General features: G+C 37.7%; 1 protein-coding gene across 4 annotated transcripts in view; it reads left to right on the plus strand.

Moving 5' to 3' along the window:
* Positions 1 to 13,248, plus strand: part of NBAS (NBAS subunit of NRZ tethering complex) — a 168,189-nt gene that overhangs the window by 52,834 nt on the left and 102,107 nt on the right. For all 4 annotated transcript variants that reach the window (XM_064146440.1, XM_064146439.1, XM_064146437.1 and 1 more), the window contains exons 28-32: positions 221 to 343; positions 1,872 to 1,974; positions 4,151 to 4,374; positions 4,963 to 5,075; positions 8,526 to 8,639. In XM_064146440.1, coding sequence (XP_064002510.1) covers positions 221 to 343; positions 1,872 to 1,974; positions 4,151 to 4,374; positions 4,963 to 5,075; positions 8,526 to 8,639 — 677 coding nt within the window. The remainder of the gene's footprint in view (positions 1 to 220; positions 344 to 1,871; positions 1,975 to 4,150; positions 4,375 to 4,962; positions 5,076 to 8,525; positions 8,640 to 13,248) is intronic.

A 13,248-nucleotide genomic window follows, 5' to 3' on the forward strand; every position in this document is an offset into this window, starting at 1 on the left:
ATAAAAGCTGTGAATGTGTCATCAGGTAACTGGTGATGCACAATTATGCAGCAGTATTAACTGTTTTTTAGTAGATGTTACTCTGTCTAAGCCATACTGTATGAGGCTTTGTAAACTCTTTGCATGTGCACTGCATTCTCAGAGAGCACTTTATGACTGCAACATCAGAGGTACTTGTACAACTGTTGGAGGTTCAAAAATGTTGGCTATTCATTTGCAGTGTATCAGAGCTGTTGGAGAAACATGGACTACAGAAACCCGTTTCCTTTGTGAAAGACACTAAGGACAATGCAGAGGAGGCACGAAAGGTGATGATCAGGCTGACAAGGCACATGGGTCGCAGGTTAGTGTTCAAACAGGAATGAGAGATACGGGTGAAAGGACAGTAAAATAACAGTACCTGTTGTGAGAGAATGTGCTTGCTTGTTCAGTTGCAGTAGGGAACTGCAGTGTTCAAACTGAACACTATGTATATAAACCACATTTGTTAAACTCACTATTGCCGTGATTAGTATTTTGATTTCGTTCTCCACATTTAGAAAACTTCTGTTTTGCTTCAAACCTGATTCATTGTGTTTGTGTTCAAGCAAACTAGCCTACAAGGCACACTAGTTACAAAATTCTGCAGGGTGATGAGCAGTAAAAGGTAATGCATTGTAAATGCGATCTTTTTACACCTATTTAATTGTATTGAGAGGGTAGGATTTGTAAAGTAACACTTTCTGGTTTTGGGGCATATTTTCTTAGGAGCTATGGTAACAGGGTAGTTTACTGATTTTTTTGGTTTTTTACATATCAATTCTACCTCTTATATATTTAAAGTATGTTTTTCTGTTTTAAGAACTACTTCATTTAACTCATCTTCCAACTGGAGATGACATGAATTATGACATGCCTCTTGGCATAAGGAGATGAAGAGCTTGAACGCTGTGAAAAACAGCCATCAAAATTGGTTGTTAGTGGTGATGGGATTTTTTTTTAATGTCTGTGTGTTTTTGTGTGTGTGGTTTTGTTTGTTTTTCTCCTGCATAACAATGTATTGGTGATGCTAAAGTAGTATTTAGCTTGGGCAAGCTGAAAGCTTTTTAAGCCTTCTGAAAAGCTTTCTTTAGAAAGATCAAGCAAGTCAGTGTCTTTGTAGGAAAAATGTTGATTTTTGTTCACTTTGTGTTGACACTCTGCTTTGCCAAAATGAAAGCTGGTGCCACATGAGAAAATCAGTTTGTGGGGCTTTAAAAAAAGCTTTCTCTCCCTCCCCTACCCCCAGTCTGAAAGGCTCTAGGTAGCGTCCAAAAACCTTTGTCATATATTTACTGGCAAAACTTTTAATAGAGCACAAAAATATAGCTTTGTGGATAAACAGAAATCCATGCACCCAGAGACCATTCCAGCTTAAGGAACAAAATAAATTAGAAGGTCTGTTCTGTTACTGCATGTAATTACTTAGTCCTCTGAGACTGTCCACAAGGATCCGCACTGTTGATCCTCAGCTGATTTTAGAATCTTGTTTTCACTCAGCTGTTCTTGAATCAACAGGGAGATGACAATTCTAACTTTCTCATGTACTATTGAAAGTTATCAGAATCTACTTGGAGGTCTTGATAAAGATTGCTTACATCTCTGTTTTATCCTATAGAAAACAAACAGAATGAAACCACTTTGGTTAGTGCAATCTTGTCCTCAAACAATTTTATCCCACTGAAACTGTTTTAATATTAATACTAAGGGTGTTCTGTCTTAAAAGTCCAATTGAAGATTGAAATAACCTTTGGGAAAACTTGTATTTTTGGTGCTGGAGCTGCAGTTTTATCTACTGCTTTTTCTTGAAATTTGTGGAGGAACAGAATATTTAATTTCAAAATTGTTTGTAGGGAGCCATCAGTCAGTGAAACACAGTGGAAGGAATTGCTCCAGGATATTCTGGACATGCAGCGTAAAGTATACACATGCTTACATTCAGACACTTGCTATGAGGTGAGTTTTGAGTTTTCTTACTGATATCTGTTGCAAGTAAGCTATAAATTCTCATCTTATATTGTGGCTCAGAAATGTAAATGCATTTTCATGCATTGTGTTGGTTGTCTACTAGCTCTTTTACAGGTTTTCATTCAAATCAAAAACATCCTGCTAATTCATCAAAAGTCCTGCATATCAAAATAGTATCATAGGATGTTTCTGTGATCCTGTGATCAGCCTCTTAAAGTTTCATAGTTCTGTGTACAAATGCCTTTAGTAATAAACACTAAAAACTAACGAAAATAGACAGTCTTTTACCTAAATGTAACCTTCAGCCAAGATTTTTCTTCTGCTTGCAGTTGAAAATGAGATGAAAACTCTAAAAAAACCTGCATGTGCATAAACTTCAAACCTGTGTTATTCATGTTTGCAAAAGACTGGTGCAGAATCTGATTGTACGTGTATTCTTATGGACATTTTCACTTCAGTGTACTGAAGTGTACAGAAACAACACTGTCTCTGCTATAATTAGTGTTAAAGTAGTCACATCTTTTAGAAGCTGAAGTGAGTTTTATTAGTGTGCAAATATAATTGCATATGGCTACCAGTTTGGTTAGCTCTTGGGAGGAAAATTGAAAGCAAAGGGGAAAAACTGATCCTTTTCAACCTATACAGAAATTTACGTACATAATGTAGTTGTACAGTTGGAACTTGCTCAAAGAGAACCACAAATATATTCAAGGTTTGTGGTTTTGTGGTAGGATAAGGTTTATTATATTTGGAAATTCTTGTAAGTGTATTAAAAAACATATAAAGTACTGAATTGGTGGGAACAATAGCATTTACTTCAATCTGACTTTAATGTTCTCTCCTATGAAGAAAGACAGAACTGGGGCTATTTAATCTCGAAAAGAGAAGGCTAAGAGCAGATCTCATCAACGTCTATAAATGAGGTGTGGGTGTCAAGATGAAGGTGCCAGTTTCTTTTTGATTGTGCCCAGTGATAGGTGTGATAGGACAAGAAACAGCAGGTACAAGCTAAAATGTAGGAGGTTCGATCTCAACATGAGGAGGCATTTCTTTACAGTGAGGGTACCAGCACTGCAACTGGCTACACAGAGAGCTTGGGTAGTGTCCTCCTCTGGAGACTTTTCAGAACCTGCCTGGATGAGTTCCTGTGTGGCCTGCCCTAGGTGACCCTTGCAGAGAGTTAGGGCTTATAATCATAGAAACATAGAATGAACCAGGTTGGAAAAGACCTCCAAGATCATCCAGTCCGACCTAGCACCCAGTCTTATCCACCCTACTTCATGAGCTCTGGAGGTCCCTTCCAACTCCAAACATTCTGTGATTATTTTTTTTCAATCTCTGTACCATACGATTAAAAACTCACAAACAACACAGCAAAGTGAGTTTGGGAGAATTATCTAGAAATAATGAGATTGCTTTCAAATGTAGTACTGTCATATTCTAAGAAATTTATAACCTTCAATAAAGGCCATATTACTGCAGCTGCAATATTTTCTGAAATTATTAAATTCATATGTTGTTCTTCATTGGGCTAATTCTTACAACATCAAAAAAAAAAAAGCCCTCAATGAACTAAAACCCCACCCCAAACCCACAAAAAACAAAACCAAAAAAACCCACCCCCAGACCCCAAGAATTTATTTTGATAAGGAATTGAGAGAGAATGTCTCAATGTAGACAAAACTTTGACCTGAAAATAATTTAGATGTCTTGTGGCAGATGCAGCTTTATGTTAGTATGCATTATTTGAAGACAAGTACTAATTGATACTTCTAAACTAACTTACATGCTGAGTTCCAAGTATTTTTAGTTTCTTCAGAGATGGAAGATTTCTTCTTGTATTGTAACTTTTAAGGTCTTAATACGGAACTGCTTTTTTAGATTCTATCCTATTAACTGCCTAGAATTTTTGATCTCTAAGTCATATCATAAAAGGGCTGCTGGTAAGCTTTTTTTCTATAGGAAGTTGAAATAACTAGATAACAGTTAATTTCAGCTTTACTTAAGTTGTGGAAATTCCTTGGTAGAAGTTAGACTTTCTGCTTGGACTGAATATCTTTTGATTTGAAAGATCCTTTTAATGGAGTGGCTTGATTTTCACGATGTAGGTAAGCTTATTTGAAGCTTCTGCTGCAGGTTATTAAATTACTGTTCTTTCTTTTAGATATTCACAGAAAGTCTTTTATGCTCAAGCAGCATAGACAATATCCACTTGGCTGGGCAAATGATGCATTGCAGTAGTTGGTCAGTGGATCTACCAAGTTCATCAAAAGGGAAGTCACAGTACCGAGTCGGCTATGCAAGAAGTATTGAACTGGTTTTGGCTGCTGGCAGAGAATATTTCAATTCTTCAACAAGTTTGAGTGATAGCTGTATGGATTTGGCCAGGTATATTGAAATAGATATTGCTCTTTCAATAGAAACTTGAGTTGTGTTTTCCCAATAACAAGAGATTAATCTTTTGTAGGTTTGTTTCTTCTTGTGGAAATGACAAAGTAATTACAAAGTAAAGTTTCTGTTTGCTTTTTTTGTGAAAAACCTTAGGTCCAAATTGAAAGATGGTCAGTTTTGTGGTATTAATTATATAATGCTAGATCTATTTACACCTTTTTACTGAAAACAGGGTTTATTGATTGTCATTACTACTTATGAGCACTCTGGGTGCATCAGCAGGGAGACTGATCTCCAGAGGTCTATTCCAACTCCCACTGTTCTGATTTTGTAGTTGGTTGGATGCTTGAAACCAGAGATTAGTGGTCAGCATCTTAATATCCAGATGGAAATTATGTAACTCCATAATGCAATAATGATACAAGAAACACTTCCTTAAATGATTACATATTTAAGTACATTATCACAATTTGGTGAAGAGGATTTGGGCAATCCAAAAACACATTTTCATGTAAATAGGTTAATTTTCCCACAAATTTAACTTTTACTCAACAATTTTAGAAAAAAAATTAACTTCTTTTTTAGGTGCTGTCTACAGCTTATTGTAGACTGTCCGAGTGCTATTCAAGAGGAGTTAGATCTCATTCGTGCCCTTGGCTACCTGGAAGAGTTTGGTGTGAAAATGCTGCCACTACAAGGTACTACATATTTTTATTCTTCATATAATTGCTTGAATCACAGACACAAATATGCATGAGGCCTACTTTACTATTACTAAAATATTGCTTAAGTAAACTAAATTGTCCCTTCCCTGGCTCCAGACAGTGTAGAGATATGCACCAAAAAACAAATAAAAAAGAATTAAATTGATATGAGATAGGAAGTTTGTCTGCATATAGAATCTACATTTTGGTGCCCATTTTTAGGAGAACTTTTTAATAATTATAATACTGAGTAGTGAAAGATCCTGATGACTTCAGCAGAAGTAGTTTCAGCTCATCTTACATTTGCAATATTCTGCAATTGGTCATGTGCTGATGAACTTTAAAATAATGGGTGGGAGAGAGGTTCTTCATGCATAGGCAGTTTTCATGTCTCCAACAGACTATTTAATTTTGAAGCATATAAAACCTAATGACAAGAGAAATGTTTCTTCTCATAAGTTGTTTAAAACTTCAGATGCATTTTGGAGCTTTGATTCCAATGGTATGAAAAGTCATTGGATGGATGTTGGAAAGTAAAGATGACTGTGAACAGTAAGATAGAGGGAAATCAAATATATGACAATATGTTTCATTACTTACAAATTAAACTAACAAAAATAGTTGCATTAATTGATGGGTTGACCGTAACTGCGTGCCAAGTGCCTATCAAAGGTACTTCATCATTGTTCTTCAGCTGCACAGAGGAGAGAAAACATAACAAAAGTATTTCGTGTTAACAAAAGTATTTAGTGTTAAGGACAGGAAGAGATCCCTTAGCAACTGTCATCATGGGCAAAACAGGCTTGACTTAGCACTTTGACACATGGTTTAATGGTCATGGTTGGTGTTAGGTCAGTTGTTGCAGTCAATGATCTTTGAAGTGTTTTCCAACTGAAATGATTCTATTAAAATTAATTTAATACCAATCAAATCAGAGCAGGATGATGAGAAAACTAAGTCCCATTCCCATTACTTCTAGGCTCAACTCCTTATTTCCTTTTACTGTACTCTCCTCCCCCAGTGGCACAGTGGGGTGGAACGGGGGCTCTCTGACACTTCTTCCTCCTCAGGGGTAGAATTTCTCATGCTCTTTCCCTGCTCTGGCATGGGAGACAGTTCTTTGCAAGCTGTTCCAGTGTTAGTACCTCACAGGGTCAAAAGTCCTACCCGCAAACTTGCTCTAACTGCTAGGAGCTTGCTGTGGCCAGTACAAGCTTCCAGTGGGGTCACAGCCTCCTTTGCTGATCTGCCTGCTTCAGCGTAGGGTTCTCCATGGGCTGCAGGGGAACAGTCTGCCTCACCATGATCTTCACCAAGGGCTGCAGAATAATCTCCCCTCCAGTGCCTGGAGTACCTGATCCCTCCTTCACTGATCAGGGTGTCTGCAGAGTGTTTTATTCATCTGTCTCCTCTGGCTACTGTTCCTGGCTTTCAGTGAAGCTTGAATATGTAGTGTGTGCAACTGTGTTAAACTGCATTGAGCGCTGGTATTAAACACACTACAGAAGGTTGATAAGAGCACCAAGTGTGGATGAAATGAGTTGATGATAGTGTTTAACTTCTGCCATTGTGCAGAGAAATACTGGGATTTATGGAAAGCACTTTTGGGTCTACAGAAGATGAAATGGATGTTCTTAGTGGTTGTTGTTACTTTAGTTTGGTATGTTTTTTCTCTTTTCCCCCAAGTGTTACTTCAGAGTAAGCTGACCTAGTTGAGGATGTCCCTGCTGACTGCAGGGGGGCTTGAACTAGATGACCTTTGAAGGTTCCTTCCAGCCTGAACCATTCTATGATGCTCCATGTCTTATATTCAAATATCTTCAAATTTCTGGACTGAGAATGTCTGGTTTCTAGATCTTGCAATATTTCACTCCCAACTTTACAGAACTTATTTGATATGGACATCATTTACAAAGAGTGGCAACATAATACTGTATTAATATTATGTGTAATACAGCTGATCTAGATTAATTAGAATATGTGAAATCATGCCTGTAATTTCATTAATGATCCTGACTTACTCTTTCTTCAGTATCTTTCGTGTAAATCAAATTAATAAGATTAAAATTACATTTTAAAGTTTTAATGAAAGCCTTTAAATGGTCAGTTACTTCAATAAAATGTCATTAAAATAACATTAAAGATCACTTATTGCCACAGTAAGAATTAACAGTGGACTTTTATTTGCACATTTATGTGTGGGTTTTTTTTTTCCAGAGCTTCCTCCCTGCTTATGTTTTTAGCAAACTCACCAGTTAAGGTTGTGAACTACTGTTCCGTTGTATTTTGATAACTTCTAGCTTGGAGACACCTTATTAGCATAAAAAGTGAAGAAACCTCTATCTTTAATTAAAGTGTTTGACCCATGCTATTGTGTCAGATGAGTTGTAGCTACATTAGATACTTCAAAAAAATCTTGCTTATGTAATCAGTGAATGAAAATATTTTACTGCTGTATACTAATGTCTATAATAGCATATTAAAAATGGAACTATATGTAACCTTTTCCTACTCCTTCATTCTTAATTCATTTTAGTCTGATTTGAGTTTTCATTATGCAAGTGCTTCTTTGCTCTTGTTGAGAGACCTAATTTCATATGTTTTAAGATCAATATGCTAATGGAGAATTTATCTCCCATGCAAGACATTAATGTCTTACGGAGTGTTAAGTGGAAGATCTACATGCTGTTCCTCTGTGCTCTGAGAACTTGCATGGTATGAAAACATTACCTTTCTAAAGCAGCAACCTGAAGTTAACCACACATTAACTAGCTAAAAAGAGCACTGAATGACATTAAACTATACAGCTAAGGTAATTATTCAATTCTTGATGAAGTATTTTTTTAAACACTACTAATTATAAGCTTTTCAAGACATGATTGACACAACCTGGTGATTTAGAGGCTATCTTTCCACTTGCTCAGGAAAATATTTACATTAATTAAAACAGCCTGAAGATTCTGCCTCTGACAGCTCTTTCAGTTTGTGTGATATCCTGCTCACCCTAAAATGAAGTTTAGTGTGAAATACTAGTTATTTGCAACATCCTCAATGAAAGTGGATGTCTGTTTCAGTAGTCTTTCTGAGAATGTTGCAAGAATGAAATGAAAAAAGAATGTGTAAATGCATCTGATTAGTTATATGAACTTTTAAAAGCATTTAATTTGAAAACCTGAAACAAATTTTCAGTCAAGTCTGTCTTTCCCTTCTTCTGTTCCCAACCTCACCTGCTAATGATTGAGGCTGGATATATTGTAGTGTTACTTCAACTTTGTTTACTGGTGTAGTTGAAGATGTACATGCAAGTAACTTTGGGCTGTTTTTTTAAGTTGTGTTTGCTTTCTTATACTCCCTAGCACTCTTTCTGTGCCTGCATTGTTTAACCAGAAATGCAGCAGTAGGGTTCATTTATACAGCCTCTAACACCAGTTCTGCTTTCAACAGTGCGTTTGTGTTCGGATCGACTTAGTCTCATCAAGGACTGCCTTGCTCAGATGTCAACAAACTACAAACAATCTGCTAAGCTCCTGGGACTCGCAAATTTGCTAAGGGTTGCAGGTAAAATGTGTTAATCAGGCACTGAATTGCAATGCACCATGCACTTGTGTTATGCTTTAGGACATTTGAATTACCATTAGAATGCATGTTCAACAATATTGCTAAAAAATCACATGGAAGAGCAGTCACTGGGGAGGAATGAAGTACTTCACATAAATGAAAAATTTTACCTGTAAAGCAGCTGGTACTGTCAGCTGCTCTGATGTTGCACTGATACCTAAAGCAAACCAGCCTTGTCTAATCTGGATTTGGAGTTAAAAGCTTATTTCAGACTGAAGGAGTTGTGGCTGAGAATGTTTTGTTAGTTGGTAGCACTAAAATTCCAATAAATTCTTTTGTCTCTGTCAAATAAGGTATTTTGATGTAATAATAGTCCCGTTTTAGAGGGGAAGAAGTCATCTGTAGTGCATAAATGTTGTCAGTGGTTTATGTATCTCCTTTGTGCACTAGCTTGAGTATTCGTTCAGGGGTCTGAACATCTTCAGGGGTGGATTTCAATTAAAAAAAAAAAAACAACTTCATGCAACTGCAGATACAATTTTTATGATGTAGTGTGGTATATAAAATCAGTGAGTTCTGGCTTTGTCACAGATGCCTGCCTGGCTAATTCATTCTCTCTGCAGTGTTAAATCATATAAGAATTTGTTCTTATGTTTTCAGGAAGCCTAATATTGCATGGTGTTATATATAGGGAGGGAGATATTCAGGGGGGGTTGGATGAGGTTATGAACAGAGGTGAAGAAGTTAGGTTATTGACCTCCTGAGATGGCTAGATCTTGAAGAAATGAATCCCTGGAAGCCTTGTTACAACTCTAAGCTCAGTTCTCCTGTTAAATAGTGCTGCTGTGTGAAATGTGGCAGAGGGGATGGTACCACATTAGGTAGCTGGATCCAGTCAGCATATTTGTTCACTTTACAAATGAACATTTTTCCATCTCTCGTTCTGTAGAAAAAACGACAGTGTCAGTTGTAGAATCTCTTTAATTTGTTCACAAGCATTTTGGGTAAAAGCATCTTTGCAGTAGTTCATAAGACAAGATTGCTATATGGCTCTTTTCCCTTCCTTCTCTCCTTCATCCTACCTCAAATTAAAAATCTGTCAGGCTTACTTCTTAATTTTCTGTCAAGTTTAGGCTATACTGCTGGTTTTTACCTTCTTTTTGAATCTGAATTGCTTTCACTGTGTGATGAAATGAAAAGCAAAATCCACATTGATTGTATGAAGCTTAAAAACACAATTTTTTTTTTTGTATGGTGTCATCCTAGTGCCTTAGATGTAGCATCTACAGTACCCTGGTATGTACTGGACAGGGAAAAAACTTGTAGTTCAGATCTCTGGAGACTGAAAGATGAGAAACAATTTATATTTAGTAGAAAACTTCAAGGAATTTGTATAGAGATTGTTGATTTATTAATGTCTGTGTGCTAAAGCCTGGATGAGGCACTTAGTGCCATGGTCTAGTTGACTGGATAGCGCTGGGTGCTAGGTTGGACTGGACAATCTTGGAGGTCTCTTCCAACCTGGTTGATTCTATTCTATTCTACTGTTACTAACACAGTGGTGCCTATTAAGACACTACTGAGAAAGATTTAGAAAAGATATTTAAAGTCATGTGATGAAATGGCCTCCTAATTTTCTTTTCCTTGCATTACTGGGCCAGAGAAGACCAGAAGATGAATGCATGCGGTAGCTAATTTATAAGCAGTGAAATGATTTAAAAGCTACTGTTTATGCTGCAAATATTCTGAGTGTTGGGTACTCTGACCATGGTTTAACCTCAGAAATAATGGTAATAGTTTTTCCTGTGCTAAGTATGGAATTTTAATAGAATCATAGAATCAGTCAGGGTTGGAAGGGACCACAAGGATCATCTAGTTCCAACCCCCCTGCCATGGGCAGGGACACTGTTGCAGACAGACATCCTACTCCAGATCAGGCTGGCCAGAGCCCCATCCAGCTTTGCCTTAAACACCTCCAGGAATGGGGCCTCAACCACCTCCCTGGGCAACCCATTCCAGGGTCTCATCACTGTCATAGTACAGAGGTTCTCCTTGGAGTCATCTCTTCTCCAAACTGAACAATCCCAACTCTCCCAGTCTGTCCTCATAGGAGAGGTGCTCCAGACCTCTTATTATCCTTGTAGCCCTTCTCTAGACACCTTCCATCCCTTCCATATCTTTTTGTAATAGGAGCTCTGTCATGCTGAACAACTTCCTCCTCATGTCTGAATAGTAAAAGAGTATTTCAGGAGTGAATCTTTGTAATGAGTACATTACTTCAACACTTATTTTCTTGTCTCTTATACTAAATAAGTAAGTCTCTCACTTAGAAAGGTGTGTTTGGTTACAGAAGAATATTAATTTGAAAGTTAAAAATACCAGGCAAATGTTTCCAGTAGTGACTTTCTGTGGTGGTGAATGTGGTGGTGTGTGGGTTTTTTGTGTGTGTTTTGTTTGCTTTTCAAATAAGTCATGTTAAGCTTGTATGATTAAAAAATATTTCACTTTCACTGAGGGATGACTAGTTGTATTACTTACTTTTACAGGAAATAGTATTTCTATATAAGATACTCTGTTATAAGCACAGCAGAGATTCAATGTAAGACTGCTATAGTAGTAAATTTTATCTAAACTCATTTGTTGTAGGAGATGGGCTATAGAAAACAGGTTTATTTTCATTTTAAGCACTGAAAGCAATAAAGCTTGAGAGCTGTAAGCATCATGCTACTGCTACTGCAGATTATTTTTTTTGCCTGACATTCCATCCCATGAATGAGTATCCAAAAGTATACATAGGAAAACATGATTGTTAGTGGTATTTTAGGTCATGCATGTTAATGCAATACTTTTCCAGTAGGTAAAAGAAAGTTTGTAGAGCTTTACTCTTTAGTCCTCCTACAGTTTTAGGTACTTCCAGTGAATGGTGGAATAGGTAAACTTACACTGACTTCAGAGCTACATATGATTGATTTTAATAGCTGGGCTAGTAATAGCTTTAAAAATAGAATGTAAGTGGAACACTGACATAGCAGTAATTATAGTCTGTAAATGGGGAGTCTCATAAAATTTAACAGTAGGTCTTAAAAAAAAAATACAATGCAAAAATGGCACTTCTGTGTCTTTTGACTCATAGTCTCGGTTGCTGAGTTACAGTTAATTGTTAATATGTTTAAGAGTCAGTTTAGGACTTAGTAGCCATAGGAATGATAACAAACACTAATATTATTCCACAAATTAGTTTATAACAAAAAGGCAGCTAATGAATACAGATGCTATGATATCTGAATATTTTATTTTGAACTGAATGTTAGAAACAGAGAACATTCAGTTTTAGTCCATCTGGTCTTTGTGCACAGGTTTAAAACTTCTGGGAAAGGGTAATTTGAGTTTCAGCAGCTCATGAAAGAGAGTGGTCTTCTGGAGATATATTGGGATAAGTCTGGTTATTGAAGAAGAATTTAGAGATTGAGCTTTATGGTCTTGCTTAATTAAGAATTAGATAAAACACTGCTGGAAGAAAGAATTGTTTTTCATCCCTAATTGGTTTTCACTACTTCCACCATTATCCTGATTTATGAACCCCCTTTGCTGTGAAAGACGTTCTGATTTTTGTTTTCTGGGGCATACTTCCTGTTATTGGTTATGTGTGCTTGAATCTGCAGTCCTTTCCATTTCCAATCCACCATGCATATTACCAACAGACTGCTTTCTTGTGCATTATCTGCCAGCAGGAGGAATTAGTTTCAGAATTTCCCTCTTTGCTCCACTCTGAATGCAAAAGAGATGCCTGCTACGTCTATCCATGCCTATATACATTTTACACATATGAGTGTACATTATATGAGTGTAAGAATACACATAATGTACATAGAGTAAATTTAATAAGGCCAAGTGCAGGGTTCTACACTTTGGTCACAACAACCACAAGCAGCGCTATAGGCTGGGGACAAAGTGGCTGGTGAGCAGCCAGGAAGAAAGGGAATTGGGAATACTGGTGGATAATTGGCTGAACAGGAGCCAGCAGTGTGCTCAGGTGGCGAGGAGAGCCAATGGCATCCTGGCTTGTAACAGGAAGAGTGTGGCCACTAGGACATGGGAGTCTGTTCTTCCCATGTACTCAACACTGGACAGGCCACATCTCTAGTACTGTGTCCAGTTTTGACCCCTCAATTCAGGAGAGATGTTGAGATACTGGAACGTGTCCAGAGAAGGGCAATGAAACCGGTGAGAGGCCTGGAACACAGCACTGTGAGGAGAGGCTGAGGGAGCTGGGGGTGTTTAGCCTGGAGAAGAAGAGGCTCAGGGCTGACCTCATTGCTGTCTACAACTACCTGAAGGGAGGCTGTAGCCAGGTGGGGGTTAGTCTCTTCTGCCAGGCAACCATCAACAGAACAAAGGAACACAGTCTCAAGTTGTGCTGGGGGAGGTCTAGGCTGGATGTTAGGAGTTCTTCCCAGAGAGAGTGATTGGCATTGGAATGGGCTACCCAGGGAGGTGGTGGAGTCTCTGTCCCTAGGGGTGTTCAAGCAAAGCCTGGATGAGGCACTTAGTGCCATGATCTAGTGGATTGGACAGGGCTGGGTGCTAGGTTGGACTGGATGATGTTGGA

Source organism: Pogoniulus pusillus, chromosome 7, assembly GCF_015220805.1.
Source record: "Pogoniulus pusillus isolate bPogPus1 chromosome 7, bPogPus1.pri, whole genome shotgun sequence".
In the NCBI taxonomy this organism is placed as follows: Eukaryota; Metazoa; Chordata; class Aves; order Piciformes; family Lybiidae; genus Pogoniulus; species Pogoniulus pusillus.